At 38.6% G+C, this 15,895-nt stretch overlaps 1 protein-coding gene across 1 annotated transcript in view; it reads left to right on the top strand.

Moving 5' to 3' along the window:
- The first annotated feature begins 119 nt into the window (after positions 1 to 119).
- Positions 120 to 15,895, top strand: part of LHX5 (LIM homeobox 5) — a 41,626-nt gene continuing 25,850 nt past the window's right edge. Inside the window, exons 1-3 of the mRNA XM_040420264.1 lie at positions 120 to 292; positions 4,102 to 4,325; positions 14,470 to 14,747. Of these exons, the coding sequence (XP_040276198.1) occupies positions 120 to 292; positions 4,102 to 4,325; positions 14,470 to 14,747 (675 nt within the window). The remainder of the gene's footprint in view (positions 293 to 4,101; positions 4,326 to 14,469; positions 14,748 to 15,895) is intronic.

The following is a 15,895-nucleotide window of genomic DNA, read 5'->3' as shown; positions in this document are numbered from 1 at the left end:
TCCTGATTGATCTGTCAGATGCTGGCACAGAGGTGGGACTGAGGGTGAGGGGGCACTGAGGAGTCGGGTGTATGTGGATTTATCTGGAGCCAGCCGGGTCTAGGTGTTTTGGGTGAATCATGATGGTCCATTGCGCTGGCTGTGAGAGGCCCATCCTGGATCGCTTCCTCCTCAATGTCCTGGACCGGGCATGGCATGTCAAGTGTGTCCAGTGCTGTGACTGCAAATGTAACCTCACCGAGAAGTGCTTCTCCAGAGAGGGCAAGCTCTACTGCAAGACAGACTTCTTCAGGTAAGGACATCTCAAGCCCCAGCCGAGGGAATGGTGCCCAGAGCTGGCACTGCCCGCCTCCTCTTCTGTGTTCCAAATCTTCAATGATGCCATGCATCCTCTCTCCAAAACCCTGTCTCCAAAATATTCTTCTACACACCTATGGATCCTTCTATCTATCATCTATTTATTATCTATCCTCTATCTTTATCTATATATTTATTATCTATCTAATATCTATCTGTATCTATCTATTTATCTGGATCTATCTATCTCTCCATCTATCTAATATCTATCTATCTAGTTATCAGTTATCTATTTATCCATCAATTATCTATCTACCTATCATCTAATATCCAACTGTATGTTCAACTATGTCTCTTTGTATTAATCATCTAATATCTATCTCATATCCATCTAATATTTCTTTTTTTTTTCTTTCTTTCTTTTTCTATCAATCTCTCTCTCTAGTTTAATTTCTATTTATAAATTTAATTCTGTAATAGTAAAAGAAAACCTGCAGTTCATATTTGCAGATTTATGTGGACCGAAACTGTTAAATAAAATTGGGATCTAATTCGACTTTCCGGTTCTTAAAAATAAAAATAGACTGGTATATCGTCGGGAAAATTGGAAATGGGTCATGGCATACCTACACTATTACTTTCATTATACCAGCCCGTCTGTAATATAAAAGTGTAAAGGTATCAATCAAAACCATCAAACTAATATAGATAAATATAGTAGATATGTATTAGATATAAGGCAGGTAGATAATTAATTGATTGATACATAGATAGATATGAGATAGATATGGGATAGATAGATAGATATGGGATAGATAGATAGATAGATAGATAGATAGATATGGGATAGATAGATAGATAGATAGATAGATAGATAGATAGATAGATATGAGATAGATAGATAGATAGATAGATAGATAGATAGATAGATAGATATGGGATAGATAGATAGATATGGGATAGATAGATAGATAGATAGATATGGGATAGATAGATAGATAGATAGATAGATAGATAGATAGATAGATAGATAGATAGATATGGGATGGATAGATAGATAGATAGATAGATAGATAGATAGATAGATATGGGATAGATAGATAGATAGATAGATAGATATGAGAGAGATATATAGATAGATATGAGAGAGAGATACAAAAAAAATATATACTCAGAAATACATTTTGACAAATGCGAATATATATATATATATATATATAAATAAAATTAAATATTCCTTGTGCTACAAAAGCAGTACACAGCCGCACATTGTGGTGAGGTTAGTGTGTACTGAGGGCTACCAGTGGAATGCGGCTGAATCCGTTTGGTGTACATATCTTTCCACATGCAGAGCTGACCATAGGGCCAGGGCTCCAGGACAGTATATTCCCCACTTTTTACATTTGGAATATTTCTTTCTCATGTTAGAATTCCAGTTCGTTTCCTTCCCAGTATGTGGGCCTGGTACGAATGGGAATTTTACTCCCGAATTTCCAGTACACTTTTTGAGAGTTGTTCTAGTTTACTAATTTGACAAATAGTTTTGTAAGCTATGTGAAGGAAGGGGTTAAATGCCCCCTCCCCACCCCCACCCACCTATTTTGAAACAAATGAACACTGTAAAGTCTCCTCCCAACTAATGTGAAAACTACTTAGCGGCGTTTAATGATTTTTGATAAGGTGCAGGTGAGCTAATTATTTTTCTGGATAAGGCAACCATGACTTATGACCTGTATTACAGACACTAAATCAAAGTCATGGGAAGCTCAGGTGAGCACTGCTACATCCCGCTCACATAGGCGGACACCGTGTAATAGGCTTTACTAGATCAGCACCATACGCGTCACATTCATATATAATAGTTATATAATATCATATAAAAAATATATATATATATATATATATATATATATATATATATACTTCGATGAATGAATCTAACCAATATATTTCCAAGGTAATATTTTACACTCAAAGAAACAGTTAATTCATCAGTAAAAATGTTTAACAAGAAAATTATTAGTTTATTCGACTTTACATATTTTATTATATAATTACGTTAGAAATAGCTTTTAAAATATTCTGAGCATACCACTTCATTGGTGCTGAATAAATATACGTGCAGAGCATATCTTACCGCAAATAGGCTCCACACTATTAATTATTATGGGGCTGTCCTGTATAGGTTACTGTTTTTACCCATCTTTATATTATTTTGATATTATGCGTTTTTCTCCGTTTTACGTCAATTTATATCTCCTCTTTGAACATTCATACAAAATATGAATGTATAGATACATACATATTCGCCTGTGCGACTACATGGACACATACATTTATCTCGGCATCATGCACATACCTGATAGATAGATAGATAGATAGATAGATAGACAGAAAGATAGATATGAGATAGATAGATAGATAGATAGATAGATAGATAGATAGAAGCCTTTCCTTTTATGACCTGGGATACACAGTCAGGACGGCCCCGGCCGGTGCGGTGAAGCTCCCTGCAGATCTGGTACATAATACGCTGGAGACATCTCTGTCCTGCACAGAATTCCCCACTACACGCTTTGTAGGGAATAATAATATACGTATATAATACAGCAATATGAAAACAGTGAAGGTGAAATAAACATGTATTTCCAGCCGAAAAATCTGAATTTGATCTTTCCTTACCACTAAAGGAACTTATATGATTTCAGGAAAAATATATTTCTATCTACAGTAATTACTTATATATCCTTATCTACTTCATCTGTCCCAAATATCTATGGTATTATCTATCTATCATGTATCTATTATCTATCTCATATCTATCTATCTATCAATATATCTCATATCTATCTATCTATCTATCTATCTATCCATCTATCTATCTACATCTATCTATCTATCTATCTATCTCATATCTATCTATCTATCTATCTATCTATCTATCTATCTATCTCTCTATTATCTATCTATCTGTCTATCTATCTCTCTATTATCTATCTATCTATCTATCTATCTATCTATCTATCTATCTATCTATCTATCTATCTCTATTATCTATCTATCTATCTATCTATCTATCTATCTATCTATCTATCTATCTATCTATCTATCTATCTATCTATCTATCTCATATCTATTATCTATCATCTATCTATCTATCTATCTAATATCTATCTATCTATCTATCTAATATCTATCTCAGTGTTTCCCAACCAGTGTGCATCCAGCTGTTGCAAAACTACGACTCCCAGCATGCCCGGACAGCCTTTGGCTGTGCGGGCATGCTGGGAGTTGTAGTTTTGCAACAGCTGGAGGCACACTGGTTGGGAAACACTGATCTATCTATCTAATATCTATCTATCTAATATCTATCTATCTATCTATCTATCTAATATCTATCTATCTATCTATCTAATATCTATCTATCTAATATCTATCTATCTATCTATCTATCTATCTATCTTCTATCTATCTATCTATCTAATATCTATCTATCTAATATCTATCTATCTATCTATCTATCTATCTATCTAATATCTATCTATCTATCTATCTATCTATCTATTTATCTATCTATCTATCATCCATTTATCTATCTATCTATCATATATCTATCTATCTATCTATCTATCTATCTATCTATCTATCTATCTATCTATCTATCTATCTATCTATCTATCATGTACATTTTCTACCCCACTGCCCACTGGCACAGGGCACCAGCTCCCAGTGCCCACTCTGACCTAGCCCTGGTTCTCCTCCTCAGATATCTCCCAGTGATCCCCTGTTCTTTTCCCCCTCCAGGAGATTCGGGACTAAGTGTGCAGGGTGCTCCCTTGGAATCTCTCCCAGCGACCTGGTGAGGAAAGCCAGGAACAAAGTTTTCCACTTGAACTGTTTTACCTGTATGGTGTGTAACAAGCAGCTGTCTACGGGGGAGGAACTCTACATCATAGACGAGAACAAATTTGTCTGCAAGGAGGATTATGCAAGCACCAGCAGCCTGAAAGAGAGCAGCCTCAACTCAGGTGAGAGAGAACCTCTCAGAGGTGAACAGGGGGCGGTGTGACGTCATCTCAGGTCGCTGTGATGTCATTGCTTCTCAGTAGCATCATGAGAACCTCACTTAGTCTGGCTGTATAGGCTGAGATAGAGACAAATACAATCTGTGATGTGAGATCAGGTATAAAATACCATAACTGATATTTCCATTCTGCTTTTGCCCTATTCTCACCCTTCCCATACTCAATCTCAGTTCTAATGCTTATACATGAGCCTTAAATAGTAGTCATGATTTGCTAATCTCAGGCAGAGAACAGACACACACATACCCACCCTCCCTTTCCCTCTGTGCCAGCCTGTGGGTGGATCTGAATTACATTTTGAACATTACCACTACAGCTGGGCACACCTGCTTTTGTTAACCAGCCAGGAGGACAACAGGCATCTCTCCAGGCATTGGCACTCCATCCAAGAGGTCCAGTACCCAGCCTTTCCTTTAACATTAGCATCCTTTATCCCCTACACATTCATACCCAACCCAACACATGATCTACATGTAAGGGGAAGGTGCAAAAGCCATTTCCCCTCATGGTCAAGTCAGTATTGGGCTGCTTTCACACAATCAGTGTTTGGTCAGTGGTTTCCATCCGTGATAGTGAGCCAAAACCAGTGGCGGGTCAAAGACACAGAACAAGCCAAATCTTTCCATTATACCTTATCTCTATATAGGCTCCGCTTCTGGGTTTGGCTGGCAATCACTGATGGACTGTGTGAAACATTAAGTATGGCACTGGTATGTTGACCGAGGCTTGCTATTGATTGGATCAAAACATCTGCCATATTGTAGAAGCTATAAACAGCTGATTACCCTTAGTATAGTCTAAACTGTAATATCCTCTCCTGCAGATGATATGTCTCCATTTTATTAAAATTCATGCATATTTTGGTTCCTATGTGATACCCTGCTCATCATTTTCCCACCGGGATGAAGTTCTCCTGGACTTCAGACTGCTATAGACTATGGTTATACATGAGTTATAAAGTGAAATGTTGGAAATCTGCAGTCATTTGCTTTTAAACTACTGGAAATCAAATATTACCATTTCTTCCCGTGCGACAAGCAGAGAAAGTAATGAGAGAGCGGTAGAAGTGCATAGTGTAGGCAGAATACTGAGGGAACGGCCGAGATAATGTTATTCCACCTATGCCACAATTGTCGCAAGTTTATAAGACACAATTCGATTTAGCCCTTCCACCATCATCAGTGAGCATATTATGTTAGCATTTCTTGTTGGGCCTGGCAGATTAATGTGGTGGAGTCCCTTCTTTTCCATTGTGCACTGATCAATCAAACACGCAAACCCCACACTAGAGAGAACACAATGGAGCCGCAAGGTCATATGTGGATCCTGTGTTTTGTCGTTGCTTCCTTTTGTTGCCCTCTCACTGTATCGGATACATTTGTATCTTTTTATTCTCTGTAAATATTTGTATTTGCAAGCATTTCATTTGCCGTAATTTGAATCCATTATATTTTTAATTTGTTTTTAATATAACAAACGGTATGGATGGCATATAACGTATCAATGTCATCGATAGGGCGCAATTGTTTTAATTAGGAAGCCCCTAAATCGCCGACATAATTATAAAAATGCCCCAGCGGCTTAAAATTGAAGAATTTATATGTGACAGGTTGTGTGTGTTTTTCATAGATCCATTTTTAAGGACATGCCATTAGAAACCCTATCTTGTTGTAGGCTTCTAAAAATGAGCAACGTTGGCGCTGTCCACACTGTGATTTTTATACTCGGTCTATTGGTATGGATGCAAGTGACCCTAACAATTGAAAGGTCAACACAGTCTTACCATGCGGAAAGGAAAGGCAATAAGGGTGACAAGTGTGTCAAAACAAAGGAGGATTCATAAATCAGGAAGGAGGGGTGCAAAAAAAGCGAAATCCCTAGGGTTCTATGGCCCAAGCTAAATAAAGGCAAGATGAGATTTAGATGGGTGACAACAGCTCATATCAGGTTGGGATCGTCAACTCAATGTGGTCTTGACTTATAGAGAGGGGATTGTTGGTATGACAAGCTCCACCACCTCCTCACTAGGTGTTGCTTCTTAAAGTGGTGTCGTTTGTTTACTAGCCTTTCAATAGGTGTGTAAATTGGCGACCATATGAGAGATAGTAAGGCTCTGGTCACATTTGTGTTGTGGTTTCCATTAAAAATGCAGCGTTGAATCTGTCTTACAGCAGACACCTAAAGGGTCTGATGGAACATACTTACATAGATTAAATCACTTGTGTAAACCCATCCGTAGCCTGTCATTCATGTATGCCTTCACTTTGGCCTAAAAAATAGTGCACTGTGATAAGGCATATTTCTCCCTTTCGAGGGCTTGTCAGCTCTTGTGACATCTTGGTTTTAGTAAATACTTGTTTTCCCCGTGAAATAGCAATTTTGGAGGGCGGTTTGGTGGCTCAGTGGTTGGCACTGGTGCCTTTCAGCGCTGGGGTACAAGGTTTAAATCCGACCATGGACAACATCTGCCTGGAGTTTGTATGTTCTCCCCGTGTTTGGGTTCGGTTTCCTCCCACACTCCAAAGACATACTGATAAGGAACTTCGACTGTGAGCCCCATTGGGTACATCTTGACGCTACGGAATATAGTAACGCAATAAAAGTGCATATTAGCAGATTTACTAATATGTCTAATGGATAGTGTAAGCTTAGATAAGACAGTCTAAGGCTGGGGCTAGCATCAAGATTGTGCTGCTGCATTGCCCAATTGGCTCTAATGGTTGTCAGTGGGATCTGAATGTGACATGCCACCAATGCGTGCAACAGTTGCAAAAAAAAAAAAACGGTTGGATTTTTGGTTGCAAGTTACACATCATAGACCAGAATGCAAATCACTTGTGATCGCAGCATGGCCAAATTGCAAGGATAAAATAGTCACGCGACAGCAAGCTGCAGATAAATCCCGCAAATAGCTCTTTGAGACTTGCTGTAGCCACAGCCTAATCATTTGCTGGATTATCACAGCAGCTGATATAAAATCTGGCAGATCTTTACCTAGTCGAGTCTAACTTTACGCCACCAATTTGTTGGCTTAGTTTACTTAAAAAAAATTCATCAAATTTAGGGCATGCAATGTAGCAATTTAAGCCATGCCCCCTTACCCATTTAGCTATGCCATGCCCCTTGTCAGGAGGAGCGGAAAACGTGTGTAAAACAATGAATGAATGTGGTGCAAGGCATGTGCACCAGGTTATTTGGCATACATTTGCCAGAATTCTGTCATATTTTCAATAGCACTGTGTGGTACCACTCCTCTGTTACTCCCACCAGAACGGTATAAGGAAACTGACAACTGGGTGTTGCTATTCCCATCGTCATTAGGGTGCGTCACACCAATCGGATAATGTCAGCTTGAGTAGGGACACAAGCCCAACAGGTTACACCCAGTAGTCAATTTATTCATAAATTTTTAGAAGGAATAACAGAGGAGCAGCACATTGCAAAACGGCCAGAAAAGATGCTCCAGGATTGTTATTTCATGAGGAATGAGGAATGACTAAAATAATCACAAGAGGTGACAGGATCTCTTTAACCCCTTGCTTTAGAAATATATTTTTAGTGCTACTTTAAGATTTTTTCTTCTTCTTACTAATGGCCGAACTGGATGGACAAATGTCTTTTTTTCGGCCTTATGTACTATGTTACTAATGTTGTAATTCTTATTGATAATGGTGTTAATAATAATATTTACAAATACAGCAAAATTATGTTTTGTGACATATTTGCACCCATTTTCATACTAATTGATGCATGAACCATGTACCGGTATATCTAAAAATATGGCAGACAGGAGATGAAAATGGAATTTGTATATGGGACCCAGCAAGGTGATTGGTGCGCAGATCTAGCGCGGTAATTTTGACTGGGGGGCACATTCTCAGAACAATAGGGAAATATGCACTAAGCAACTTTTTCATGTGTCGGAGAGCTGTCCAGACATGCAAATATTTCATAGGCGAATGTAGGCTGTAAACTACGTCCTTCATTCAAAGGGAATACGGTTAGACCGTGAGTGATGAATGCAAATAACGGAAGAATAATTCATGGATATTTACAGATACATGACACACTGAGCATCATTAAACATAATCCTGTCTGTGTTATTACATGCGATGCAGCCACTGGAATAATATTTTAATCTCCTTCTAATGCCTCATTACAATTAGCCAGATCTCATAACCTTCAGATTCCACTACCTGGAGTGCAGTGTTCTTTCTCTTAGATTGTAAGCTCTTTTGAGCAAGGCCTTTGCCTCCCTTTATGTTTCTATATATGTGTTGTTTCATCACACTTTTATTTTTCTGCACGTTACTTATAAAAACACAGAATCTCATTCATTTCTTTGGGTGTCAAGTTCAATAGAAAATACATCTGTTCTGCATCCATTCAGTGGGGATCCTTTTTTTTCTTAAGGCGTGCTACATGTGCGTGTCCTGTAATAACATTGGGTGCAGAAAACTGAAATGCAAATGCAAACCGATATTCCCTTCTGCATCAGTTCCCCAATCACTTGGGAAAGAAGGTTGCATCTCTTCTATTATGTAAAGCACAGCGCTGGAAATTATGTTGGCGTATCACAGGTAGCATACTAATGACCTAGGTGATTGGCTTGAATAGTAATCCCAATTAATTTCAATACCTGAATGGTTAGAAGAAAAAATAAAGAAAAAAATATAATAGGATACGGCCACACAATCAGGTTTACTGATGGAGTTTTTGAAGCTAAAAATCAGGAGTTGGCTCATAAAAGGAAATTGAGTATAAGGGCCCATTCACGTGAGCGTATTTTTCTTTCTGCATCCGATACACAATTTTGCGTATCAGATGTGGACCCATTCATTTTAATGTGGCCGCAAAAGATGTCCTATTCTTGTCCATTTTTTGCGGGCAAGAATAGGCATTTCTATCATTGAGATGGTTGTTCCGTTCCGCAAAATGCGGAACGCACGCGGACAATAACTGTGTTTTGCGGGTCTGCAAATTGATCTCCGCAAAAATGGATACAGTTGTGCGAATGAGCCCTAAAAGACAAAGATGATTGCTCCTCTTACTTCAATTCACTCCTGTTTCAGAAAACATGACCGTCTTGCCTTGCCCGAACTATTTATTTTTAGATGACTAGAATTGACTAGTGTCTTTTGCATGGGTCAGGCTGTATTATACATGCACAGACAGATTAATTTTCTTTGCATTCTTAAGGAATCTCAAATTCAATTATGATTCAGAAGCTTCAGAATATATAAATCCAAGTGCAGCCTCAACCTTCACACCAGTGTATTGCAGATCACTGACATTGTATACTCTGGCATGGGCACATTACACAGATTATGTACCTTGTATATCCGAGGTCAGGATTGTAAGGACAAGTGCACATTTGCTGCGCTCACAACAAGTCTCCTCTATATTCCATGGGCAGCAATTTGTATGAAATGCATAAAGGCAAGGGATGGCCTTCATGTGACACTGACTATAATGACCTTTATTTCTATAGAATCAACCTATTTCACAGCATTATACAATCAGGCGGACGGTAAACAAGCCTGATGACACATATTGTGAAAGATATACACCTTCTACTATAATAAGGCCCCCAAAAAAAGGACCATTTCCACAAGAGCTTACAACCTAGGGGAGGTGTGAAGAGGGGACACATTAGGTAAAAATGGCTGATTTTGTCATTATCATTAGCCTGCATAATAGATTCTGACAAGACTTTGGTAATGCAGTATAGGAATATGGTGGCTCACTCTAACGATAGCTGTGGACTGGGTGCTACTAAGCCTAATGACTCACCCAGTCATAGAAAATTGAATGCAAAAAGCTAGGAAGGCTGAGCACTCACCACCTGGACCACACAGAGAGACGCACAAATGTGGGCAATGGTGTCTATAAAATATTTTAATTTTACAGAGATGCAGATATGACAACTAAAACATATAATAATTAAAAGACATTGTTGGTTAAAATATACCCATATATGACAACTATAGTAAAATATATGAAACTAAAATAATGACTGAGGTTATAAGATCAGCATACAAATATATGACAATGGCATCTAAAAACTACTTAATAGAATATAACATCATTAATGCATAAATATTAGTAATTATATCTTGTATGGCATGGATTGTTACCCATTCGAATATATATTATCGGTAATGGATAAATCGATAAAACTTTCGCCGATTGAAATAGGTGGTGGATATTCGAATGTGGCCAGTAGATATTCAAAAATAGCAGTCTGATTCAAGACACATATAGTGTTCTCAGTTAGGTTGTATGTATATTATCAACAGTTCGACATACATTCGCTAACTGGGGTGCTGTGATTACACCTGCTAGTGTGGAATAGTTCAATTACCGTATCTCTTGCGCACACAGTGGCGTCCCACGTGGCTAATAATATCGAATGTGGCAGTACCTGTTTACAGAATATCAGCTGGAACGGCTCAGATGGTTTTGCGGTCTCTTGTATTCACGATCTCCAGTTACCTTCCGAACTGTCTCCAACCGTGGGAAATATCTGAATCAAATCTCACGATTACGGGACCAAATAGTTAAATCGAGGCGTTGCTTCTATACCAGGTAGAAGTCGAACTTCTATAATCGAGAGTTCCACATAAACAGGGGTCCAATTCCAAAATGTATGGATAGATGTTTGTCCATCAGCTGATGTGCGGGTCTTCAAACACTGAGGAAGGGGCCAGGAAAAGACCCCGAAACGCGTTTGGTTGTTTGAAGACCCGCACATCAGCTGATGGACAAACATCTATCCATACATTTTGGAATTGGACCCCTGTTTATGTGGAACTCTCGATTATAGAAGTTTGACTTCTACCTGGTAAAGAAGCAACGCCTCGATTTAACTATTCGGTCCCGTAATCGTGAGATTTGATTTGGATATTTCCCACGGTTGGAGACAGTTCGTAAGGTAACTGGAGATCGTGAATACAAGAGACCGCAAAACCATCTGAGCCGTTCCAGCTGATATTCTGTAACCAGGTACCGCCACATTCAATATTATTAGCCATGTGGGACGCCACTGTGTGCGCAAGAGATACGGCAATTGAACTATTCCACACTAGCAGGTGCAATCACAGCACCCCAGTTAGCGAATGTATGTCGAACTGTTGATAATATACATACAACCTAACTGAGAACACTATATGTGTCTTCAATCAGTCTGCTATTTTTGAATATCTACTGGCCACATTCGAATATACACCTCCTATTTCAATCGGCGAAAGTTTTATCGATTTATCCATCACCGATAATATATAATCGAATGGGTAACAATCCATGCCATACAAGATATAATTACTAATATTTATGCATTAATGATGTTATATTATATTAAGTAGTTTTTAGATGCCATTGTCATATATTTGTATGCTGATCTTATAACCTCAGTCATTATTTTAGTTTCATATATTTTATTATAGTTGTCATATATGGGTATATTTTAACCAACAATGTCTTTTAATTATTATATGTTTTAGTTGAGATATCTGCATCTGTGTAAAATTAAAATATTCTAAGACTTTGGTAATGAGAAAAAAGGGTTACATAGGAATAAGCTGTGTATAAGGGGATGGGTACACATATTTTTGGTGGCAAGGTTTCATCTACTGTCATTTGTATTTGGATAAATGAGCAAATTATTGCAGGATATGGGACCCTGGATAATAAAACAATATTCACAATTGTATAGTTAATAAAGAACATTGTATTGTTAAAGAGGACCTTTCATCAGTTTAGCCCTAGTCTAATCATGGTTTTACCTTATAGGGCGGCCCCCACTGATGCCATGGCACTTTTTTTTTTTCCAAAGACCCCCCCCCCCCCCCTCCATTTGTCCGCTCTTGGCCCCGTTGATTTCGGCGCCTTATTTTATGATGATCCGACTCGGTTCTCTTCTCTATGGCTGTGAGCGCATCCAATCAGAGTGCACCGTTCTCCCTGGCTAAGACCATACATAGACTAGAGCTAGCCTGGTGAAAGGTCTTCTTTAATGTTAGATTTAAATATACAACAACAAAAAACCGTATGAGAAACATATGAGAAAAGATGCAGCTGTGTTGTGTCCCTTGGGCTCCTTTTGACATGCTCATGAGGACACTATTCACATGGATGACTGTACTAACCTGGAACTGTGCATGACAATAGATGTTACATTGTGAAATTCCCAATGTAACTGCCTCCAATCTTCTGAAAGCACTAGTGTTTACACCACCTATGCTAATGGTTTCTGCATTCGGTGACCTTTTTACACGTTAACTAACACCTAGGACGAATTACTAATGTGTCCATTCAAACATAACCTAAATGCAAGGAAGTCTTGAAATTTGAATGGTTCTTAAGTATATATACTGATGGAGATTTACTCAGCTAAATATCCCAGAATTCTGGTCCAGTGAAAACAGGGGCACATGCCTTATACCACATTATGTGTTTTAGGGTACGTTGTAAGCTGCGCTGCCACCCCATTCATTCATTTGGGGTCTTGCTACACTGCAATCTCTGATTGCGTGAAAATCGCTGTGTAGATGTACCCTTAGTAAGTTTTTATGTCTCAGTAAACCATTTTGAAATTGTCAAAATTTTGGCTCAAAATATTGGTCTAAAATGAGCCAACCAAGAGTTGGTGTAACGGAGGGAAAAGTGTCTAAAATGTCAAGCAAGATTCACCAATTCAGACAGAATGGGCCACTTTGATACATTTGGTGCCTCTTCTGGTCTAGTGTTAAGCACCATTATTCCTTAGTACTCCATATAACCCATGTTTTTTTATTAACTTTGATCTCAAATAGTACCTACCCATATATCAACAACCATTATGTATATCACTCTGCAACCTTTCCTACCACACCTTCGTCTAACCAACTGTTATTACTGAATGCCCTTCTTAACTTTACTCTATCTATGTACATATGATACATAAAGTGTTACCTGCAAGCAGTGGCGTACATATAGAAGTAAGGGCCCCACAGAAAGGATCAAACCAGGCCCCCCACACCAGACAGAAGGATTTCCGCCTAAACCCATTTCAATGACCCTTGGGCCATTTTTCCCACGGCCTCATTTTCTAAATGTTGTTCCTTTAGAGGGTAGAGTCCTGACCAAGTTTTCGCCTCCAGGAGAAGAGGAGATAATCTCAACTAAGACTGGGCCCCCTCTTGCATTGGGCCCCATAGCAGTCACATGGTCTACCGCTATGGTAGATGTGCACCTGCCTCCAAGCTACCTAAATGTGTTGGCTCACGAACAACATTTATTACCTGTTCACAGGATATGCGATAAATGTCATGGGGAGTCCGACTGCTGGGACCCCCACAGGAATGAGGGTTCCCACGTGAATTGTGTGATTGCACACAAGACTCTAATCCCTACTGGACTGCTGGAGATAGAAGAGTGTTGTACTCGGCAGTCCCAGAGACAGAGAATTGAGCCGTGGTCATGCATGCACACCTCTGCTCAGGGGACTTGAGAACCCCTGTTTTCATGATCAGTGAGGGTCCCAGTGGTCTGATCCCAGCAATCATACAATTGAGAAATGTTGTTTGTATGCCAACCCATTCAAGTAGTCAATTTGAGCAATTTTACGCAGTATTAAAAAAAAAAATGCAACAGTGTGCTCCCTTCCAAGTGGCTTCATAGGTTGTATGTTCATGAATACTGGTCCAGCCTACTAAATGACTCACTGGAAAATGTACCAATTAGGCCATGTTCCTGTTAGCATCTTGTATTGAACATCTGGACTTGTATGTTTTCATGTGCTAAAGGGATCAAAAAACCAATGTCATTGCCCACCCTATTCACCACTGACTTCAATGTAAAAAAAAAATACTGACAAACTATGTTAAGGACATATCTCCGGTATACCTACAACATGCATTCATTGTTCAATCACTTCTTGATGTAGCATTTCTTATAACACATTATCAGTCTGCCTCTTTACATCTTCTTCATTTCATTTATGGAAAGAAAATCTAACCAATGCAATATAGGGACCATATAGATAGATAAAATGTCCTAGTCTATTAAAACCAATGAGATGTGTAACAGAATGTTCTGTGTTTCTTAGTATCCTCTTGCACAGACAGAAGTTTATCTCCAGATCTTCAGGATCCAATACAGGATGAAAGTAAAGAGACAGATCATTCCACCTCTTCGGATAAGGAGACTGCCAACAATGAGAACGAAGAGCAGAACTCTGGTACCAAAAGAAGAGGACCTAGGACCACCATTAAAGCAAAGCAACTAGAGACCCTCAAGGCAGCATTTGCAGCCACTCCAAAACCAACAAGGCACATTCGAGAACAGTTAGCGCAGGAAACGGGGCTTAACATGCGGGTGATTCAGGTAAATCATTATTTGCTCTTTATTTCCTTTAAACCTCTATTATTTCTTATTATAACCCAGATTTTATGTCTATGATTTAACATGATTATTAATACTTCTTATCTTGATCTTTGAGTTTGAGCTATTGCACATAAACGTCTTCTGATATTGTAGAAGGAAATGATTTAAAAAAAAAACTTTGCATATTTCTTACTCATGTGATTAGCAATGGTTACTAATTTAGAAATTCACTGACTAATTTGAGAACTGTATGTGTACTTTTATCTAGTTTATCTAGAATAATTTTAATAAAATGGTAAAATACCTAAAGGGAAGCTGTCACATTGAAAATGTAATTGGTCCTGTAGGTAGGTATCCCACAGTGGTCAAGGAGCTGAGCAGATTGATACATTTTTGTGGGAGAAGATTCAGTAAAACTTGTCATTATTGATCAAAATTCCTGCTCATCTGGGCTTTGGGGGGTGGTCTTTTAAGTGTAGAATATACCCCCTGCAGATCGAACTGCATCTCAGTGTTACAGGTTCTCTTTAAAGTGAAAGTCCATCTTTCATTATTATTTTGCTTTTAGATCCAACATTTCATGCCATTCATTCCATAATGTATTATTATAACTAGTGGAGCTCAATTCAGAGCCCCAAATCCCCTGTGGGTCAATTGATAAAATGCTGCCTACATCTACCACTAGGGGGAGCTTCAGAGCTCACTGCATACTGTTTTATTATACATCAATGCATGACCAGTTTTGGGGTATCAAAAATGGAACGCTAACTACTATAAACATATATTATAAAATCAATCAGCACAGAATTTTGAACCTTTCTAGTTGAAGAAAATGAAATGATGGTGAAGAGAAGACATTCACTTGTAAACTTTAAAGGGGTTATCCCACGCGAATAATGTAAAAAAATAAAAATCAGACATCATATAGTACATGACAATACCTTTCTAGTAAAGCTAGAACCAGCCCTGTACCTCACATAGGTCCAGAGATCTCCACATTCATTGCTCTGCTAGATTTATATCAAGCCAACAACTCAAGGAGATGTGTCTCAGCTCTCCCTATCACAGCTCAGGAGACAGTTGAAAGATGAAACTGAGCATGTGCGGCCTTCTCAGTAAGCAGGTCAAAGAAATAAGATTTTTTTAGT

This window comes from Bufo bufo, chromosome 2 (assembly GCF_905171765.1).
Source record: "Bufo bufo chromosome 2, aBufBuf1.1, whole genome shotgun sequence".
NCBI lineage: Eukaryota > Metazoa > Chordata > Amphibia > Anura > Bufonidae > Bufo > Bufo bufo.
This window is presented reverse-complemented; position numbering and strand designations above follow the sequence as displayed.